This window comes from Erinaceus europaeus, chromosome 2 (genome assembly GCF_950295315.1).
Source record: "Erinaceus europaeus chromosome 2, mEriEur2.1, whole genome shotgun sequence".
NCBI lineage: Eukaryota > Metazoa > Chordata > Mammalia > Eulipotyphla > Erinaceidae > Erinaceus > Erinaceus europaeus.
Window position 1 is genome coordinate 183,588,299 of NC_080163.1, and position 17,305 is coordinate 183,605,603.

Genomic DNA, 17,305 nt, shown 5'->3' on the forward strand with positions numbered 1-17,305 from the left:
TGGAGCACTGGATTTAAAAGCATGAGGTCCTAAGTTTAATCTCTGATTCTCTCATTCATGCTATAAACTTAAATTTTTTTAAAATTTTTATTTATAAAACAGAAACACTGACAAAAAAACATAGGATAAGAGGAGTACAATTCCCACCACCAGAACTCCATATCCCATCCCCTCCCCTGATAGCTTTCCTATTCTTTATCCCTCTGGGAGTATGGACCAAGGGACATTATGGGTTGCAGAAGATGGAAGGTCTGGCTTCTGTAATTGCTTCCCCGTTGAACATGGGTGTTGGCAGGTCAATAAACTTTTTTTTTAAGGGACTGAGGAGAAAAGAGAGCATAACGGTTCTGCAAAAGACTTTCATGCCTGAGGCTCTGAGTTCCAAATTCAATCACCTGCACCACCAGAAGTGAGAGCTGAACAGTGCTCTGGGAAGAAGGAAAGGAAAAGGATGCCACAGCAAGCCAGGAACCTCCATCTGTGCTCTCTCAGTTTCCAGGGACTCTGTGCACAGACCAGACCAGGGGTCAAACTGTGGGGGTGGGGGTAGGGTGGTAGCAAATCCAGAATCCAGCTCTGAGCCCATGAGAAAGCCCGTGCAGCCTTCCTCAGCCCCTCCCACCTCGCTGCAGGCTGGCCTAATTCACAATGAATGTAACCCCCTTATTTGACTGTTACCTTCCTGTGGAACGACCAGAGACCACAGAGCAAGGACCACGGTAGTTTTACTTTTTGTCTGAGCAGCATCAATAACTTGGGGGGCAGCACCAGGGGTACTGGGCAGCCATGAGGCCAGGGTCAGGGACTCTGACCCAGTTCGGGATCCATCTGCTTCTGTCTCCACAGTGGGGCTTCACTGTCCACTCTGTAGTTTCCAGGTGAGGGAGTGGTGGGGGACAAAGGGGCAGCAGGCACGGAAGGCGGTAGCGGCTGGGTGTCAGGGCTTCAGTAGGTCCTCTGCCCCCACTTCTGATGGGCTCACCTACGGTTCTTCTGGCATAACTGAGGCAACTGCCTGCACTTGCCACCTGCAGGAAGAGGGGCTAAGTCACAAGCAGGGATGGGGGTGAGGCCCTGCAATCCCGCCTCCAGGAGGCACCAGCTCTGGGAAAAGCACTGGGGGGGCAGCCCAGTCTCCCCTTACCCCGACCCCTCCCACACACACAACACACACACACTCCCCTCAGGGAGGAGACTCCAATTCCCACAGAGCAACCTTTTGTAAACCCATGCTGGGCCAGCCAAATACCTCATCTGGCTAGTGCACTACTTGACTATGTGAGAGGGCCAGGTTGGAGCCCTGTCCCCACTACATTGAAGGAAGCTTTGGTACTGTATTGGTCTCTCTCTCTGAAAAAAAAAAAGTCTGAACTCTATGTCATTCACCACTCAGCAAATACAGATCTTGTACCTTCTGTCAGAATGTAAACAGAAACCTTGCTGGGGTGACTTTCTCACGGAGGAGACCAGCGATGAGAACAACAACTAAGGCAGCAGTGGGTGATGGGGAGATAGTACTACCGGCAGGGCACCAGGCTTACCTGCCTGTGGTGGCTTCACATGTATTGGGTAAACCCCTCACCTCTCTGAGCTTCACCTTTCCCATAGGGGAGAATACCACCTTACACAAAGACAGATGCACTAAACACATGCTGACCTTGACAGAGGTCAACCCAACCCTCAGTGTTTTACCCCAGATTCAAAGCAGATCAAAAGTGGGTTAACCACCTCCTCATGTCCATTAATGTTTCTCCCTCGCCTCTGCCTTAGGGTAAAAACACACAGCAGTGCCAGTGTGCCTGATAAGGAGGTTGGACCAGAGACGAATGAAACTGAGTGTAGTTACAGTTTAACAGACAGCTTGCAATCGCAGGACCCTCATGTGCCTTACTTAATCTGTAACAATAAAAAACTGAGTATTGGGCTAAGGGAGTAGCTCACCACACAGGGTGTCTCTATTACCTCACACAGGACTCAGGTTTGAGTCTCATTCACTTCTTTCTTTCTTTCTTTCTTTCTTTCTTTCTTTCTTTCTTTCTTTCTTTCTTTCTTTCTTTCTTTCTTTTCCTTTCGTTGCCCTTGTTGTTTATCGTTGTTGTTGTTATTGCTGTCATCATTATTGGATAGGACAGAGAGAAATGGAGAGAGGAGGGGAAGACAGAGAGGGGTAGAGAAAGATAGACACCTGTGGACCTGCTTCACCGCCTGTGAAGCGACTCCCCTGCAGGTGGGGAGCCGGGGGCTTGAACCGGGATCCTTATGCCAATCGTTGTGCTTTGCGCCACCTGCGCTTAACCCGCTGAGCTACGCCCGACTCCCTCTCATTCACTTCTTATGTCCTCTACCAGGGTAGTGTGCAATGTATCCCTGGCGTGGAATGTTGACTACAGAAATGGCCCCCTCCTTGTTAGTGCCCTGCTCCCTTGCAATATGACTTTGCCCCTCTAACTATCAAGAGGTGGTATCTACTTCCTGACCCCTTGAATGAATCTGGCTTATGAGACCTGTTTTGCCCAACGAAAGTTACAACGGCAAGCTCTGAGCCTGCATGTCTCTTAGACCCTTGTCACCACCAGGTGAACAAGCCCAGGCTAGCCCACGGGAGGATGAAATCACACCGTGAGAAAGAACCCCAGATACCCTTAGAAGCAGAACTCCCTGCTAACCTTTGTCCTATGAATAAAACTATCATGTGGCTGATCCCAGCCTACATCTCCAAACTATAGAATTGAGAGCTAAATAAGATTCTTCTATGGAATCAGGATTTCTAGGGTGGTTTTGTATAAATGCAGGGCTAACAACCTTGCTCAGCAACTATAAAGAAGTTACCTCTCAAAAAAATGTGCCAGAGAGCTGGTAAGATATTTAGCTCACTTGAGAGTGTTTCTTTGCCATGTGCTTGACCCAGGTTCGAACTCAGCCCTCACTGCACTGAAGAAAGCCTCGGTGCCATCTTTTCACTACTCTCTCTTTCTCTCTCTGCTTCTATATAAAAATATACTTAAATAAATAGAGACAAATAAATAAATGACTACCCCTCACTCAGAGATCAAACCCAGGCTCCCCCTCCTGTGCCTCCCAACTTGTTGCCCCTCTGCTCTGCCCGACTCCCTTCTCACTGGTGAGGATGACAATGCCCGTGATGAACAGCACAGCTGCAATCAGCAAACCCCGTTTCCGGAGCGTGTACACATCTGTGGAGAGAAAAGCAGAGGAACTTGGTGAGAGGGCCCCTCGCTCTTTCTCCCCTACTTCCAAATCACCCCCCACCCCAGCCTTACCTGGGAACTTACCATAGTAGAAAGGGTTCTCCTCATTTGAACCTGGAGGGTAGAGACAGGAAACAAGTAGGAGATCAGCAACAGTTTGTGGAGTGAGTCTCAGACTGAGAGTCAGGGAGGAGACCAGGTGGTGGCACACCTTGTTGAGCACACGTTATAATACACAAGGAAGGACCTAGGTTCAAGTCCCATGGTCCCCACCTGTAGGGGGAAAGCTTTGCAAGTAGTGAAGCAGTGTTACAGGTGTCTCTGTCTCTCTCCCTCTCTTTCATCCTCTTTCCTCTCAATTTCTTTTCTTTTTTTAATTATTGTTGTAATTGATGTCGTCATTGTTGGATAGGACAGACAGAAATGGAGAGCGGAGGGGAAGACAGAGAGGGGAGAGAAAGATAGACACCTGCAGACCTGCTTCACCACCTGTGAAGCGACTCCCCTGCAGGTGGGGAGCCAGGAGCTGGAACCGGGACCCTTACGCCGGTCCTTGCACTTTGCTCCACGTGAGCTTAACCCGGTGCACTACCACCCGACTCCCACGAATGAACTTTCTATGTGACCTGTGGGCTTATCATTTCCCTTTGTGCACTGTTTGGCTGGGCAAGAAGTGAAGACCTTGAAGGGACTATCAAGATGCTATCGAAGCAGACCTTCCTGCTGCCCCCAAATTGAACCAACTAAGAGCAGACAACCACCCAGCTGGGCCCAGGATACCACTTCCAACTTGCAGTCAAATGCATGGCTACAATTTGTTTTGAAACTGAGTTTCTTCACAGTGGTTGGTATTTAATCATCTACTTGGACATTTAGTGCATGCTTACCCTATACTCTGCTTCCAGCCCCTGCCAAGCTGGAAGCCATGTGTTCACCCAACACATGTTTACTGAGGTCTGTTCTGTGCTGGGCAGTATTTCAGAAGCTGGAATAGAGAGCATCCCAGGTACTACACAGACAGAAGGAAAGGGTCTATTTCTTATCTGGGAGGGAGTTACTCACCAGTTGATCCATCTTGTGGGGCAGGGTTCATCCTGGAATCTTTGTCTGGGGTTTGTTTCTTGGAAGGTGTGGTGCCTTTTGTGGGATTGCCAGGGAGTGGCCAGCAGATGATGGGGTGGCAGGAGTGAGCAGTGGGAACAGAAACAAGGGGACACCATTGAACATCTGTATCTGGGAGAAATCCCTCTCCCGTGCCTACACATCCAATGTGCAGGCTCAGCTACCCACCCTCCAACTCCAGAAGTAGGAAGTAGCAGGTATGGAAATATTGAAACAAGACTGGACCCTCTGGTTGAGACCAACAGCATAAACCCTTGAGGAGCTTCTGGTTCCATTCCTGGGGTTTTCTGGCCAACTCCTTAACCCAGGAAGTAAAAGGTCCTCCCTGTTACAGGGTAGGTGGTACTCCAAGGCCCAGGGTCCAGTTACATAGACTGAGACTATTTGCCACAAAACATTTTGAGGGCCTGACAGCGACACAACTGGCTACACACACACATTACAATACTCAGGGACCAGGGTTCAAGCCTCCAGTCCTCACCTGCAGGCAGAAAGCTTCACAAGTGGTGAAGCAAGGCTGCAAGTGTCTCTCTTACCCTCTTGATCTCCCCCTTCCCTCTCAACTTCTGCCTCTATCCAAAAATAAAAAACAAACATTTTGAATATCGCCTCTTCTCCCAGGCCAAAACACCAGAGAGTTCATCTAATTTATTATTTTATTTTATTATTTTATATTTATTTATTTCCTTTTGTTGCCCTTGTTTATTGTTGTAGTTATTACTGTTGTTGTTGGATAGGACAGAGAGAAATGAAGAGAGAGGAGGGGAAGACAGAGAAGAGGAGAGACACCTGCAGACCTGCTTCACCGCCTGTGAAGCGACTCCAATGCCGGGGGCTCCAACCGGGATCCTTATGCCAGTCCTTGCTCTTCGCGCCATGTGCGCTTAACCCACTGCTACGGCCCAACTCCCTATTTCATTTTTAAATGTTTCTCCTGCTTCCCAGGTAGGTAGTCTTCTGCTCTAGCCCAGCCACAAGGGGGAGCACACAGCCCTGCTCTGTGGAAGACAAGCTCAGCATTGGGGAAACAACAAAGGTGGGGGACGCAGAGGTGCGGGAGGAAGGGGCACTATGGGTGGTGTCTTTTGTGCACAATCTTGGGAGATTCCGAGCCTCTCAACACTCTTGGCAACCTCCACTTAAGTGAATCTCTGCTACCAATGGCCAAAAAGAGCACACAAGAGAAATTCAGGTCAGCAAGAACCAAAAGTCAGCAAATTCAGAGATGAGAAAATAGGGCTAGTAAAATAGCTCATTTGGATAATGTGCTGCTTTGCCATGTGCACCACCCAAGTTTGAGCCCAGCCCCTACCACATTAAAGAAAGCTTCAGTGCTATAGTCTCTCTCTCTCCCCCCCTCCTCATTCTGACTCTGTCTCCATCTAAAAAAGATGGGAGGAAGGGAGGAAGGGAGGAAGGAAGGAAGGAAGGAAGGAAGGGAGGGAGGGAGGGAGGGAGGAAGGGAGGAAGTTAAGGAAGAAAGGGAGGAAGGAAGGAAGGAAATATTTTCTCAGTTTGGAAGTGCAGACACCTCCCTTCAGAAGCACTTCTGTGCAAAACAGAATAACTGCCATCTTTCAAGACAGATCCATTTTGTTTGTTTTTGGCACTAGGTTATCTCTGGGACTCTGTACCTACACAACAAACCCATCATTCCTGGCAGCCATGTTTCCCTTTTTTTTTCTTCTTCTTCTTTCTTTTATTGGATAGAAGCAGATAGAGAGAGAGAGAGAGAGAGAGAGACAGACACCTGCAAACCCTCTGCTTCACTGCTTGTGGGGGTTGCTTCTCTAATAGGAGTCATCAGAATGACACAGGAGATACTGGGGGCACTCCCACTCAGCCCCCTCTCCCACACCTCTGGTAACATTAGTGCCGTGGTCCCCAGGGAGCCATCTTTCTCCAGACTCTTCTTGGTTTGTGTGGTTCTGGTTCTGGCAGTCTGGATCCCATTCCTTAGATCCCTGTTCCCCAATCCTCATGGTTGGGGCCTGACGTCCTGTTAACAGTCCTTGACTGCCTGGCTCCCATTGGACAGACTTGGGCATGTGAACCCAGGTGGACCAATAAGAGCCAGTGCTAGGCCTTGAGCTGCAGATAATGAGAGACCCACCTGGGTCAGGGGGAAGGAGGGATGGTATGTTCAGGGGTGCAGTGGTAGAGCTTCGGATTTCCAAGCACAAGGTCCCACATTTGACTCCTGGCACTACATATATCAGAATGCTGCTCTGGCCTCTCTTTCTCTCTCTCCCTCCTTTCTTTAACTATCCCTTGCTTTCATGAAATAAATGAACACCTTAAAAAAAAAAACAAAACTGCAGGACAGAGATAGATAGCATAATGGTTATGCAAAGAGACTCTAATCCCTGAGGCTCCAAAGTCCCAGGTTCAATTCTCTACCATAAGCCAGAGATGAGCAGTGCTCTGGTAGAAAAAAAAAAAATAGCTGTGAAAGTTGCAGCCTAAGTTTAGAACTATGAGCCATCTTTGCCATCAAGAGTTGGCAAAAGCTTCCTGAAAGTGTGGACCACAGAGCTGACAGAAAGGGAGCAAATCAGTGATGGTAACCCATGCTCCAGGTCCTTGACCCAACCATACCTGAAATCCACACCTCTGGACTTAACAGTAGATATACAAACAACATGTCTCTTTTTTCCCTTTTTATCGCCTCCAGGGTTATCACCGGCTTGGTGCAAGCACTCCGAATCCACTGCCCCTGGTGGTGGCCATTTTTTCCATTTTATAGGATAAGACAGAGAGAAATTGAGAGAGGAGGGGGAGATAGAGGGAGAGAAAGATAGACACCTGCAGACCTGCTTCACTACTTGTGAAGTGACTCCCCTGCAGGTGAAGAGCCAAGGGCTCAAACTGGGATCCTTTCGCAGGTCCTTGCACTTTTGTAGTATGTGCACTTAACCCAATGCACCATTGCCTGTCCTCCCCCCCCCCCTTTTAAGTTGGGTTTTCTGTATTTTTGCAACTGAAATGCTCCTGCTTAAACAAAAAGACAGGCCCAGAGCAACACTCACAGTACCTGCCCTGGAGCAATCTGAGCTAGACAGGATTACTGGCTGCCAATAAACTTTATGGAGACTCCAAGTAGCCCTGCTTCCCAGAAATATCTTGTTTTAACTCAGAGCTTCCCAAGAACCTTTGAGCACAGTCCAGACCAAAACAAAAAAAAAGTGCTGGAAAATGTATTAACAGTTCCCCCGTATGGTGTCTGAGGAGACACTCAGGCGGGGCTGACCTGGATGGATTTTTTTTTTCCTTCCAGGGTTATTGCTGGGGCTCAGTGCTAGCACTATTACTCCACTGCTACTGGTGGCCATTTTTAACTTTTTTTTTTCTGTTTTACTTGATAGGACAGAAATTGAGAGGGGAGGAGGAGACAGAGAGGGAGAAAGAAAGATAGACACCATCAGACCTGCTTCACAGCTTGTGAAGCATATCCCCTGAAGGTGTCAAGCTAGGGGCTCAAACCCGAATCCTTGCTTGAGTCCTTGCACTTAATAAGTACTATGGGTACTTAACTGGGTCTGCCACCCTCCGCACCCCCTACCCAGATGGAATTTTTTAGAATATTTTATTTATTTATTGGAGATAGAGAAAAAAAGAGAGAGAGAGACTAGAGCACTGCTCAGCACTGGCTTATGGTGATGCTAGGGATTGAACCTGGACCCTCAGAGTCTCAGGCATGATAGTCTTTTGCAGACTCATTATGCTCTCTCCCCAGTCTCCCAGATGGAAGTAAGAAACCCCCCCTGCTGCCATGCTGAGTCTCAGGTAGTACCTTGCGTGGACTGCGTGTCCTTCCCTGTGGTGGGAGTGAGCAGCACGTCTCTTTCAGTCAGGCTCAGAGTCAGGCTCTCTCTTGGGTTCAGAGTTGTTTCTTCTTCAGTCAGAAAGAGAGAGAAAAGGAGATGCAGGGAAGAAATGGTGAGTCAGGGATGGGAGGGTAGGGGGTGCTCTAGAGTGGCAGGGCCCCTCCCCACCTAGGGCAGAGTCACAGCCACTCATGAACCAAGTGTCACTGTGGGGGCTAAGGAGACGCCCATTGGCACATTTTCCTGAATGGCTCTTAAAGCAAATGTCAGACAGCCAGGAGATGGTTCAGCTGGAAGAGCATCGACCTTGCATGCCCCAATTTCTGTTTCCATCCCTTGATCCCTTGACATTGTATGTACCTGGGTGGTGCTCTCCCTCTCTCTCTCTCTCCCTCTGTGTGTGTGTGTTTACATATAGTATGTTTTGTTAAATAGATAAAATTTTAAAATGAAACAAGGGGCTGGGTGGCGGTGCACTTGGTGGAGTGCACACATTAAGCATATTCGAGGACCCAGGTTGAACCTCCCCACCCCCATCCCCACCTGCAGGGGTAAGCTTAACTAGCAGGACTACAGGTATCTTAACTTTATCTTCCTATCTCTCAGTTTTTCTAAAAAAAAAAAAAAAATCCACCTGGAATTGTGGCATCATTCAGGCAATGAGACTAAATGATAATCCTGGTGGCAAAAAAAAAAAAAAAGAAAGAAAGAAAGAAAGAGGGAGTCGGGCTGTAGCGCAGCGGGTTAAGCGCAGGTGGCGCAAAGCACAAGGACCGGCATAAGGATCCCAATTCGAACCCCGGCTCCCCACCTGCAGGGGAGTCGCTTCACAGGTGGTGAAGCAGGTCTGCAGGTGTCTGTCTTTCTCTCCCCCTCTCTGTCTTCCCCTCCTCTCTCTCCATTTCTCTCTGTCCTATCCAACAACGAAGACCACAACAATAATAACTACAACAATAAAACAACAAGGGCAACAAAAGGGAATAAATAAATAAAATATAAAAAAAAAGAAAGAAAGAAAGAGAAAGAGGAGAAGAAAGAAGAAAGAAGTAAAAAAATGCCAGCAAGTATTCTTCTCCTTTACCTCATAGCATATTGAGTAAAAGCAGGTTCCCAGGGACTGACAAGATAATGCACTTGGATAGTGTGCTGCATTGCTATGTGCATGACCCAAGTTCAAGCTCAGCTCCCCACTTCATTGGAGGAAGTCTCAGTGTTGCAGTCTTTTCACTCATTCCCTCTCTCTCTCTCTCTCTCTCTCTCTCTCATACACACACACACACACACACACACACACACACACACACACACACGAGCACTGATCAGCTCTGGTTTAAGGTAGTGTGGGGGAATGAACCTGGGACTTTGGAGCCTCAGGTGTGAGAATATCTCCTGCCCTCTCACTAACTCTCTATCTCACCTTCCCATCTGAAAAAGTCAGCTGGAAGCAATGAAGCCTCAGAACAATAGCAATAACAAAAAAGCAAAAAAAGCATGTTCCTGGGCCCTGGTCCCAGCTGTGCCACTCACTTGCTGTGACACCTTGGGGGACAGACTCTGAACCTGTTTGCTTCTCTGTGAGAAGCAAAAGTGAGGATAATGGTGGTTTCTATCTCTTAGGGTTTGTGTAAGGACTAAGTAACACAGGGAAAAAAGGACTGTGATCAGCAGTCAGTAAGTGCCCTTAGTGATAAGTGCTGTTTTCTCGGAGGAGGGGGCAAGTGTGCATGCTGTGACATCAGGAAAGACTGGAGGCTGCCAAGACGCTCATTAAAACGCATGTGATTTTACTAGCAGTGGTGGCTTGGGGAATATTTCGCACCAGTAGAGCAAAACTGGTGCTTATACAGGGGTGTGAGAAGATCATCCAAACATACTAGTACATAAAAATAAAAAAGCAAGTTGTAGTGTCCTTAAGCTTATGTCAGCACATCTCCTTGTCAGTATATGTCCTCCAGGGAGTTTACACTCATAGACTCAGCATCACTGGGAACTGCCTCTATCCAATGCTGACAATAGGGAATCTCTCAGAGACAGAACAGAGGAGGACAGAAAATAAACAAAGGCTTTTGTGCCACCTGCAGAGCTTCTACTGTTTCTCAGGAGAATATGTTTATATATGGCCATTGTCACTAAATACAAATGAAGAGCACTTTTGAGTTATTTTATTACTGAAAACAGTTAACAATGATTCAGCAACTTGGGAGAAGGTGCAGTGGATAAAGCAATGGCCTCTCAAACATGAGGTCCTGAATTCAATTCCAATGATCGAATGTTCCAGGGTGATGCTCTGGTTCTCTCTCTTTCCCCCCTCTTCCCTCTCACTCTCTTTCTCCTTCCCCCACTGTTACAAAGAACTTTTTTTTTTGCCTCCAGGGTTCTCAAGGGAGTTCGGTGCCAGCACTATGAATTCACTGTTTCTGGAAGACATTTTTTTCCATTTATTGGATACAACAGAGAAATTGAGAGAGGAGTGGGAAACAGAGAGGGAGAGAGAGAAAGACAGACACCTGCAGACCTGCTTCGTCGCTTGTGAAGCGACCCCCCTGCAGGTGAGGAGCTGGGGGTTCAATCCTGGATCCCTGCACGGGTCCTTGCACTTCATACTATGTGTGGTTAACCCAGTGCACCACCACCCAGCCACCCTAAGCACATCTTCTTCTTTTTCTTTCTTTCTTTTTTTTTTTTTTAGAATTTATTTATGAGAAAGATAGGAGGAGAGAGAAAGAACCAGACATCACTCTGGTACATGTGCTGCTGGGGATTGAACTTGGGACCTCATGCCTGAGAATCCAATGCTTTATCCACTGTGCCACCTCCCGGATCACCCTAAGCACATCTTTTAAAAAACTGTTTTGAAAATTCAAAGAAGAAAAGAGGAGGGTGGAGGGACGACTCCCTAGATAAGATGCCTGACTTCCATATGCACTGCCCAGGCTAAAACCCCAGCACCACATAGGAGGTGCCATGGCACTGGAGGCAGCTCTGGTGCTGTAGAGCCTACCTCTGTGTATATGCCTATTGTCATAATAATAACAATAATAATAATAATGAAAAGAACTCAGCCCCATCAACACACACACCAGAAAAGAGATTAAAGGAAGACATAAGTTAGCAACCCACAGTGACCTGGGTTCCCACAAAGCTCTACTTTTTGTTGTTGAATTTATTTTTATTGCCACCACCGAAGTTATTGATGGGGCTTTTTTTTTGTCCCCCTTTTTCCTTATTTTATAGGACAGAGAGAAATTGAGAAGGGAGGGGAGAGAAAGACACCTGCAGCACTATTTCACAGCTTGTGAAGCATCCCCCGCAGAGGAGGGGCTGTGGGCTTGAACCAGAGTCCCTGAGCACAGTAACATGTGCACTCATGTTACAAGCAGTGTGCCACTGCTTGGCCCCCTCAGCTCTGCTCCTTGACCCAGGTGGTGGCTGCACAGGGGCGCCATCAGAGTCCCCAGCCACACCATGCTCTGAGGGCTTCTGAGCGTGCCCCGCCAGCATGCAAGCTCTGCAGTTCCAAAGGCTTTGCAGGAGTTGGCCAGATGCCCTGCCCCCAAAGGAGCCAGGGGGCAGGCGCTCTGGGTGGCAGAGGAAGCAGGGGAGCCCTGCCCCTGCCGTGCAACTCACCTTCAGGCTGTGGGGGTGGGTTTGGAGGTGTGGACTGCTCTTCCAAGTGGCCTGTGCCTGGAGTCTGGACTGGGGAGCATGGGGGGGGGAGGGTAGAGGGGTAGGGAGGAAGCGAGAAGAAGTCAAGGATGGTCGAGCAGGGCCGGTGCATGGGAGCTCAAGTTTTGATGCAACAGAAGCGACTTCTTGACCCTGGTGGTTGGCTACCCTGCCCCAGTACAATAACAGCAGGGCTCCAGCCTCCCCTCCACCTGCCCTTGAACTCCCCCTCTGGGAACCCCCCCCCCACCTCTCCATCCAGCAGGGCTGGTACCTGCTCCAGTTGCAAGTGAACAGAGGACCTTATTAACTTTTTGTGCCAGCAGGCACAGTAACTAAGTTTTGTGTGGCCAACTGACTCCAGCCTGGTCCTAATCATCAGTTTGAGGATGCCTGCTGGGATTGTAGAAGAGGGAATCCTCTTCTTTTTGGAGTCTTAGCAAGTAGGACAGAAGTCCCGGGCTGCTGGGGCCATCTGACCCCTCTGAGAAAGAAGCTGCCTAAGAATTAAGCCAACACACTCCCAATAGCATCATTGGAACACCTAGATCAAGCCAGACCTGAAGGTCTTTCCCTAGTCTTTTCAGTTGCATGAATTCAAAAATGCTCTCCTTGGGTTCAAGCTTGAGGTAGGTTTCAGTGCTGTTGTCATCAGCAATGACTCATCCCTCTTCCCTTACCTAGGACTGGAGTCTTGTCATAATCGCTCACAGTAATTGAGTCTGTAGGAGGAATGGGTGTGTCCTGTCCTAGGAAACCAAGAATTCAGTCAGGGAGGAACCTCTGGTTTTCCCATTTCTCAACAACACTCCCACCTTGTCCTCCCTTCTGAGATGTTGGGGTGGCTCAGAAGGTCCCGTCTGCTGTTAGCAAGCAGATCGATTGGTTTGGGTGACATCAATCCGTGTCCCTGAAAATGCTCTGAGATGTAAATGGGGCTGCAAAATAGCTCACCTGGACAGTACACTGCTTTGTCATGTGAGTATTGGGTTTGAGCCTGGCTCCCACCACATTGAAGGAAGCTTTGGTGTGGTAACTTCTCTCCCTCCTCCTCCTCCTCCTCCTCCTCCTCCCCACCCTGCTCCACCTTGATCCCAATCAAAACCCAGCCCTCACCTGGCCCACACTTGTCCTCTCCATCCAATCCCCTGTCATCTGCCCTTTCCACCGTCTTAGTACTTCCAAAGCATCCCCTCCACCAAATAAATAAATAAATAAATAAATAAATAAAATAAAACTGGCCTTCCTGCGGCCCCTCCCACTTACCACTAAGCAGCCACCCCCAGTCCCAGTACATCTAGCTATATCTACCACCTTCCGGTGGTGTCTTCCCATCTGTCACCTGAGACTGAGCCTTTCTTGATTGATTGTCACCAGGGTTAGCACAGGTTTGCTTTCTTTCTTTCTTTCTTTCTCTCTTCCTTCCTTTCTTTCAAGATCTAATTTTCTTTTTATTATTATTATTTTTTCTTTCTTTTGCTTCCAGGGTTATTGCTGGGGCTTGCTGACTGCACTAGGAATCCACTGCTCCAGGGGACATTTTTTTATGTTTTTTTTTTCAATAGGACAGAGAGAAATTGCCTGACTCCCAAAGATTTAATTTTCTTATTTATTTATTTATTTATTCCCTTTTGTTGCCCTTGTTGTTTTATTATTGTAGTTGTTATTATTGATGTCTCTGTTGTTGGATAGGACAGAGAGAAATGAAGACAGGAGGGGAAGACAGAGAGGGGGAGAGAAAGATAGACACCTGCAGACCTGCTTCACTGCCTGTGAAGCGACTTCCCTGAAGGTGGGGAGCTGAGGGCTCGAACAGGGATCCTTACACAGGTCCTTGTGCTTTGTGCCACTTGTGCATAACCCAATGTGCTACCGCCCAACTCCCCAAAGATCTAATTTTCTAGAAAATGTTTCTTTGTATTTTATTGGGTTATTGGAAAAGTCATGGCACATTTTTGTGTAGAAAAACTTAGAAAATTAGTCAACAATTTGTTTGGCTTTATATGTTAACTGTTCTTTCAGCCGCCAGGTTCCAGATGCTACCATGATGCCAATTGGACTTCCCCAGGCAGATGACCCTACCAGTGTTTCCCAGAGCCCCTCTTCACCAGAGCCCCAACTCACTAGGGATAGAGAGAGACAGGCTGGGAGTATGGATCGACCTGTCAACGCCCATGTTCAATGGGGAAGCAATTACAGAAGCCAGACCTTCCACTTTCTGTAATGTCCCTTGGTCCATACTCCCAGAGGGATAAAGAATAGGAAAGTTATCAGGGGAGGGGATGGGATACAGAGTTCTGGTGATGGGAGTTGTGTGGAATTGTACCCCTCTTATCCTATGGTTTTGTCAGTGTTTCCTTTTTATAAATAAAAATTTAAAAAAAGGAAAGAAAAACTTAGAAAAAAATATGTCATGATTTTTCCAACAGCCCAATGCTTATTTTGGTAGGACAGAGGGAGATTGAGAGGGGAGGGAGAGATATAGAGGGAGAAAGAAACAGAGACACCGGCAGGCTTGTTTCACCATTCATGGGTTTTCCCCTTGCAGATGGGGACTGGGGCCTTTTTTGTTCTCCTGGTATATATATTTTCTATGTTTTTCTGTATTCTATTTTGGATCATTTCTTCCAGCCTCTCAGTTCATTAATTCTGACAGTCTTTTAAAACACTTATCTATCAGGCCAGGTGGTGGTGCACCTGGTTAAGCACACACATTACACTACACAAGGTACCCAGGTTTGAGCCCCCAGTCTTTACCTGCAGGGGGAAAGCTTTGTGAGTGGTGAAGCAAGAATGCAGGTGTCTCTTTGTCTTTTTCCCTCTCTACCACCCCCTTCCCTCTCAATTCCTCTCTGTCTCTACCCAGTAATAAATAAATAAATAATTTTAATAGAAAAAGAAAATAAATAAAACCTTTAAAAATAATAAAATAAAAACATTTATTTATTTTTGATAGGACAAAGAGGGGAAGAGGAGACGGGGGGGCGGGGGGGGGCAGGGGGGGGAGAGACCTACAGCACTGCTTCATCACTTGTGAAACTCCCTGCCTCTACTAGCCTGCAGGTGGGGACCAGGAGCTTAAATCCTGGTCCTGGCACATGAGAATGTGTGCACTCTACCAGGTATGCCACTACCCATCCCTTAGGTTTACTTTCTTTTTCATAGAGGGAGAGAGAGAGAGAGAGAGAGAGAGAGAGAGAGAGGGAAAGGGAGAGAGAGCACATCAGGCGGTGGCGCACCTAGTTGAGTGCACACACTATAGTGAGTAAGGACCCGGGTTTAAGCCCCTGGTCCCACCTGCAGGGGGAAGCTTCATGAGTGGTGAAGTAGAGTTGCAGGTGTCTCTCTGTCTCTCTCCTTCTCTATTTACCCTCCCCTCTCAATTTCTCTCTGTCTCTATCCAATAATAAATAAATAAATAACAAAAAGAAAACAAAAAAGGGAGAGCGAGCTGGACAGAGAGAAAGCGAGACACCCGCAGCACTACTTCACTGCTCCTGAAGCTTCTCTCCCTGCAGGTGTGGACTGGGGGACTTGAACTCTCACATGATAATGTGTGCACTGAACCGGATGTGAGTCATGGCCTGGCCCTGTGGCCATATATAAATCGTCCTCCCTGCCCTCCTTGGTTTTCTTCTGTGGCACCACCACCTCCTCGCACTTAGTGATGATTTCCTGCCAGGTTGCTTTTTTGTCTACATTTCAAAACTAGCATGTGAGCTCCAGTTTCAAAGCCCCCACCCCACCCCACCACAGCCCACAGAATAAACGCTGGTGCATAGTAGCTGTTCAGTGAACACTTGTCAAATGACTGAAGGACTGTGTGAGAATCATTTATCAAAGAGAAACGTGGGCAGGGAGCCTCACTGGAAAGTCTATTCTGGGTTCTAGCTCCTCTGCTCACCAGCCTCTGGACAAAACCGCCTACCACTGATCCTCAGTTTCCTGATCTGTCACAGAATCTGGACAGAAGCAGAGAGGAGCCAACGCCCACAGCACTTACCATTTAGCAAGGCAATTCCCAGGGCAGGTACTGCCCACCAGAGGCACTATCCAGGTCTGAGGGTGGGGGATATCTCCAACTCCAGGACTGGTCCCAAGCCCCACCCTCTGCCTCACTGCTGCCCCTCTGGGCACCCTGGGAGCTGCTCTGCTGAGAGCCCGGGGTTCCTGGCTGCTAAGGAGAACGTGGACACTAGCCTCCCTGCCAAACCAAACTCCCCAAGTGCTTCTTGGAGGTGAACCTGAGGCTGCTCAGCAGGACAGCCTCAGCCAGACTTGCTGGAAGCAGCTAACCAGGTCTGGGTTGTGGGGGGGGGAGGGGGCAGCCCTACTCCCTGGGAAGGACACCAGCTTCCTGTCACCAGTACAGGCAGTCAGGGCTTGATGGCAGGGGACCCAGCCTCCAAGCACGCCAGCTGGGTGGGAGGGGTGCACTGGAGGAGGGGCTGGGCCTGGGAAGCAAGGTGGAGACAGGTTGGGGTGGGGCCACCTTACCTGTGGCGGGAAGCATCAGAGCCAGCACAACGAGGAGACACAAGCGACCAGAAGGAGACATCTAGGGGAAGAGGAGGCGCCAGGTTAGCCATGATGGCCCGAGGTCCTGGGGTGAGGTCGGGGTGGGGGGGGGGTCTGCAGCCTCCTTCCCTGCACCCCACTGACTTTGGGGACTAACCTCCCCCGACCCCCCAGCCAGGGCTAACAGAAGCTGCCGGGGAAAGAGGAAGGTCTCAGAATCGTGAGTCCCCAGGCACCACGCCCCTCCTCCCCTCTGCAGGTCCCGGGAGACTGCTAGAGCATCCAACCAAATTGGGGTTCAGGTAGCAGCGGCTGCCCCAGTACACCCCGGAGCGGAGAAGCAGCTCGCGGTTCCCTCCGGCGTCACAGACCCTGCTCGGGCCAGCCCGGGTGTGGGGTGCAGCAGAGGAAGAAGGGGGAGCGCTCCCCCGAGGAGCCTCAAAGAGGAAGAGTGAGTAATAGGCTCCTGATCTCAGAGGAAAAAGTGAGTCGGTGTCAGGGGCCTTGCTGCAGGGCGACGGAAGACGCGATGTTGGGGGAGCTGGAGGGAGAAAGGGGTGAAAGGATGGCGCCGAGGAGGGAAACTGAGGCAGAAGGCGGAGAGCAGTTGCAGCCCCTGGGCATGGAGAGACGGAGAGAGGTGGGCATGAATAGGGGTTTGGAGTGGGGAGGCGAAAGGTCAGCCCTCTGCCCCCCTCAGCCAGCAGGGCTAGGAGGAGGTGTGAACCCGCAGGAATGGCGGGGCCGAGTGGAGACTTACTTTCGAGCCGGGGTCGCTGGCGGCGGAGAGAGCAGGGCGACGAGGCTGCGCCGGGCGGAGGGTGTGGCCAGGGGAGCCGGCGGGCGGGACCCAGCCAGACCCAGTCATTTCCTCCTGGGCTTCCTGGCCTGGGTGGGAGCCGGTTGGCTGCGGGGGGTGGGGGGAGTGTGGTGGTGGAAGGAGGACCCTGAGGGCTGCGGGCG

General features: G+C 49.3%; 2 protein-coding genes across 9 annotated transcripts in view; one reads left to right on the forward strand and one right to left on the reverse strand.

The window, feature by feature from the left end:
* Nucleotides 1–708: 708 nt before the first annotated feature.
* Nucleotides 709–17,238, reverse strand: FXYD5 (FXYD domain containing ion transport regulator 5). 5 transcript variants are annotated; one of them, XM_016195354.2, is made up of 9 exons: nucleotides 17,103–17,232; nucleotides 16,322–16,382; nucleotides 12,505–12,573; nucleotides 11,786–11,854; nucleotides 8,125–8,226; nucleotides 4,272–4,346; nucleotides 3,294–3,323; nucleotides 3,120–3,194; nucleotides 709–1,028 (listed from the first exon to the last, which is right to left on the reverse strand). In XM_016195354.2, the coding sequence occupies exons 1-9, from the start codon at nucleotides 17,208–17,210 to the stop codon at nucleotides 979–981; spliced, it is 639 nt and encodes a 212-aa protein (XP_016050840.2). In that variant the 5' UTR covers nucleotides 17,211–17,232; the 3' UTR covers nucleotides 709–978. The 5 variants fall into 5 exon arrangements, with proteins under 5 accessions (XP_016050840.2, XP_060041709.1, XP_060041710.1 ...); XM_060185726.1 differs by lacking the exon at nucleotides 17,103–17,232 and adding an exon at nucleotides 16,630–16,762; XM_060185727.1 differs by lacking the exon at nucleotides 17,103–17,232 and adding an exon at nucleotides 16,528–16,613.
* LGI4 (leucine rich repeat LGI family member 4) overlaps nucleotides 16,355–17,305 on the forward strand; it is a 50,032-nt gene continuing 49,081 nt past the window's right edge. For 2 of the 4 annotated variants that reach the window (XM_060185713.1, XM_060185715.1), the window contains exon 1: nucleotides 16,862–16,982. The gene's annotated coding sequence lies outside the window, so the exon portion shown is untranslated. Of the gene's footprint in view, nucleotides 16,405–16,516; nucleotides 16,563–16,680; nucleotides 16,794–16,861; nucleotides 16,983–17,305 lie in introns of those variants that run through there. The other 2 variants (XM_060185717.1, XM_060185716.1) reach the window with 2 other exon arrangements.

Excerpts from the sequence above, each read along its gene's own strand:
- FXYD5 (XM_016195354.2), bottom strand. The coding sequence starts at position 17,210 with ATGACTGGGTCTGGCTGGGTCCCGCCCGCCGGCTCCCCTGGCCACACC. Across the intron at positions 16,383-17,102 it reads CCAGCGACCCCGGCTCGAAA|ATGTCTCCTTCTGGTCGCTT; the intron begins GTAAGTCTCCAC and ends CTCTTCCCCTAG. Across the intron at positions 8,227-11,785 it reads CCCACCCCCACAGCCTGAAG|AAGAAACAACTCTGAACCCA; the intron begins GTGAGTTGCACG and ends TTCTGACTGAAG.